Genomic DNA, 3,810 nt, shown 5'->3' on the forward strand with positions numbered 1-3,810 from the left:
CCCTATTATACAATATATGTTGAACCATTAAAATATTATTTCAAAAATGATTGGGCCAATTTATAACATAATATAAGGATAAATTCATCAGGCTCAATTTGTATATGTACTAATGTTATTGTTTATGTATACAATTAGATTTTCTGTATATGAAAAAAAAAATTAAAGGACGAATCAATTTTATTTTTAATTAATTTTATGTAAGCATATTAACTTCCGATTGTTATATTGACCAAAACAGTGGTTTCTATATTAATTAATGGTATGTTTATATATTTATAAATCACTTTTTTATTTTTACATATACATATCTATATATATATATATATATATGTAATTTAAGTGAATACTTATACAGTTAAATGTTCACCGTAAGTGAGCTTTCTAAATCTATAGCAATTTTGAAAACAAAAAACAGAATTTTAATGGTTCATTTGACTATTAACTAAATTGTAATGAAATGTATTTTTTAAATTCTTTTTTTCCGCAACAATTATCTCGAATTGATTTAATTTTGCATCTGTTTAGAAATTTGAATATGATATGAAAGCTTAACATCAATATTGTCTAAACTTCATATAACATGAAACCAAATAAGTAGTTATAGTCTTCCGGTTATGACCATAAAATCAAAAACTTCAACTATATTAACGTCACCAATCTTTATCCTCCTCATTAACACCCGAAACAATCAATGCAAAACAAACTAATATCCAAATTAATCAGATTTAATGTTTTTTTATCTCGCAAAATACAAATTTAATCATCTCATTCCGCGCAAGGCGCGGGTTATCACCTAGTATACTAGTATTTCACTCCGTGCTGCACGATCAATTTCTGCTTGCATTTAAATTCTATAAGAAAATAAAATTATAGTGTTCTTTATTTCTTGCTTTTAATCAAAATTGAATTTACAATAATTTTTTGCTTAAGAATTTATAATTTACAAAAAAAAAGAGAATTGTAAGATAGTAAAATATGATCTGTTATAAAAACAGATTTGTGAAATAATCAAACTATAACATACAAATTTCTAAATACCCCAAGTTGCATCATCATAGTTGTTGATTTTCTTTTTACTCGGTATAGTGGCATCACATTATTATTTGTTAGCAATGATTTATGATTTCTTCAAAGCTACAAAAACAAAATAAAGATATTTAAAAAGTAACATAAGAGAAGAATTAAACATACCACTTGTTTTCAGATTCTTTACGGTTCTGCTCTTGTTCTAAGTTTGTTGCAGAGAAAGCTCTTTTGTTTGTTTTGTTTGTCCTTTATCTTCTTCCCTCTATGTTTCTGTACTTCTTCGGATGCAAAAGTAAGACAAATAATTTCATAAATATAAGCCATTGAAAGAACAGATTTGTAGATACGCATTTTATAGATAAGAGTTGGAAATACTTATTGTTACCTTCCTTCCTGACAAAACTTTGATTTCCAAACTCAAAGCATATAATAGAGAAAATAAATTTCATGTCACTCACTATAAAAGAAAAGAAGAAATAATTTATCTGGACATAAATTAAACAAGTCTAGAAAGAATTCTTATTAAAAAGGTCTGAAAAGAACAAATATGTACAAACTTGCGAGCTATTTTTAGTCTCTCAAATCTCAACTTTTATGATCATAAAAACGAACCAGTTGTTATCGCAGCAGCAGCAGCTCCTGCAGCAGCTAGAAGCACAGCAGTAATGGCTGTACATATGAGGCAGCCAGTTCCACGGGAGAGTCTTCCCGAGATCACTTTGCATGACTTGTCAGCTTCTATGTAAAGAGAAGCATTGGCTCTTCCTTCAGTGATGGCTTTTACATTCTTTTTCCTCAAGCTATTGATAGTTCGTTTGAGAGTGAGGATATCACCTGGTGATGATGATAATTTGAGGGAATGATCCTTCCATTCGTCTACAAGCTTCTTAAGAAGAGCAACACTAGCTTCAAGATTCTCCTCATTATAGATACTGTCCCAGAGGTTGAAGCAATCAGGGTCTTCGGCAACCAACCAGATAGCGATTGATGTAGCTTCATTGGCTAAAATAGCATTTCCTTCTCCGGCTAACTTCAGAGTAGAAGTGAATATCTGTTTCATTGTCTCGCTTCCTGGCGCACCGGCAAGAGTCACTTCTTTCAACAAGGGATAGATTGACTCAAACCTCTCTGTATCCTTTACTCTTGCGGATGAAGCAGGGAATGTAAGTCGAAGCAAGCCCTCAAATACATGAGGTGGAATCAGTCGCTTTCCCTCACTAAGAGTCCCATTCACAAGTATGGTACTAGCCTCTGGATTCGACAAAATGCTGGTATGAAAAAGGCATAAACAAAATCAGATGATTGTTACATAATAAATAAATAGCAGAGAATAACAAGAAAACAATCCGAACTTACTTCTCAACCAGTTGCAGAATGTAATCCCTGGACTGAGAGTTGCACTTCTTATCAGCCACTAGTGGTAACAAGATATGCGCCCATGAATGCAAGCCTACAGATAAATCACCTTGGGAGGCCTATCCACGTTTTAAAGTTAAAACACACAAATTTCGAAAAGTCTTGGTTGTAAAAAATAAAGTATACGACACGAACCTGAGCCATCATCCAAACTGTAAATGGAACCTCGTCTAGTTTTCGATACTTAGCCGAAATATCCGTCCACATAGCAGGCAATAAACCAATCAAAGAATGAGGTTTCCTACGTAACACCATTGCTAATGCAACGTATAACGCCACCTGATCATAAAAACATTAACATAACTGAAGCAATCACAGAGACATAGGTGAGACTTTCAGTTCAATAAAGGTTTTTTTTTTACCTTTTCATGGAACTCATCCTTCTCACAGTCTATGATGACTTCTTCTTCTTCTGCCAAATCAGTGCGAATGTTCTTAGAGGCCCACTTCACAAAGTTAGAGACTTTAATGTCTGGAAGCTGGTCTATCCAATCGGCTGATGCGTTGTAGACAGGTTCAAGAATATAAGATAATGGAACCTGTTTGGTTATATAAAAAAAAAGATAATTAAAAATCACACAAAAGAAAATCAAAAAAAAAGGCAAGAGAAATAGCTTACATCGATTACATCGATCACTGTGGACAAAGGACAATTGTTATTGAACATCTCCATCCATGGAAACTGAACAGCTGATACTTGGGAAAATGCTGTCTCAAAGTACTCGAGAAATTCCACTAGCTGACTCGTACCAGGTTCCTAAGTAACAGATAAAGCCAAAATAAAAAACAAAACATCAAGTTTTGATTTTGTGGGTTCATCCTGTTTTGAACGCATGCACTTACCAATGCTTGTTTTACAAGGAACTCCGAAAGATGTGAAGGATCGATCTTTGCCGCAGCTTCGGACAGCGACACTTTTGTATTCTTCTTCTTCTTCCTCCTAGGTTTCGGCTTTTTAATTTCCCCAGCCTTCACGTTCTCATCCCTAGCGGCACGGGAACCATTCTGTTCTTCCTCCACATCAGCAACAACCAACTTGGCCGCTTGTCTTTGATCCTCAGCTTTCTTGCTTCCGTCAGGAACAATATTGTCGGAAACGTCACCGTTCGCCTCCTTATCCTCCGGGTTTTGCTTCTGGTTGCGCTTAGTGTACACGACGTCCTTCCATTCATTGTACTCGTGATGGTTAGCGTCAGATGTCTGAAAGCCATTGTACTCCACCACTTCCTTCCATCCATGGTCGTCGTAGGCGGAGTTATCGTCAGAGGTCGCAAAGCCATTGTGCAATTCAGATTCCATCGGATCCATATTACCTTTTTTTCAAGTTTCTAGCTTTTTGACCTAGGCCAAGGAGAAAACTTGATA

The 3,810-nt window shown here is 34.8% G+C and overlaps 1 protein-coding gene across 1 annotated transcript; it reads right to left on the reverse strand.

The window, feature by feature from the left end:
* Positions 1-1,488: 1,488 nt before the first annotated feature.
* On the reverse strand, positions 1,489-3,810 carry LOC106319386. The gene is made up of 6 exons (XM_013757697.1): positions 3,289-3,810; positions 3,065-3,202; positions 2,808-2,984; positions 2,581-2,724; positions 2,386-2,504; positions 1,489-2,297 (listed from the first exon to the last, which is right to left on the reverse strand). Exons 1-6 carry the CDS (start codon positions 3,751-3,753, stop codon positions 1,628-1,630), a joined length of 1,713 nt encoding a protein of 570 aa, XP_013613151.1. The 5' UTR covers positions 3,754-3,810; the 3' UTR covers positions 1,489-1,627.

This window comes from Brassica oleracea, chromosome C9 (assembly GCF_000695525.1).
Source record: "Brassica oleracea var. oleracea cultivar TO1000 chromosome C9, BOL, whole genome shotgun sequence".
Taxonomy (NCBI): Eukaryota; Viridiplantae; Streptophyta; class Magnoliopsida; order Brassicales; family Brassicaceae; genus Brassica; species Brassica oleracea.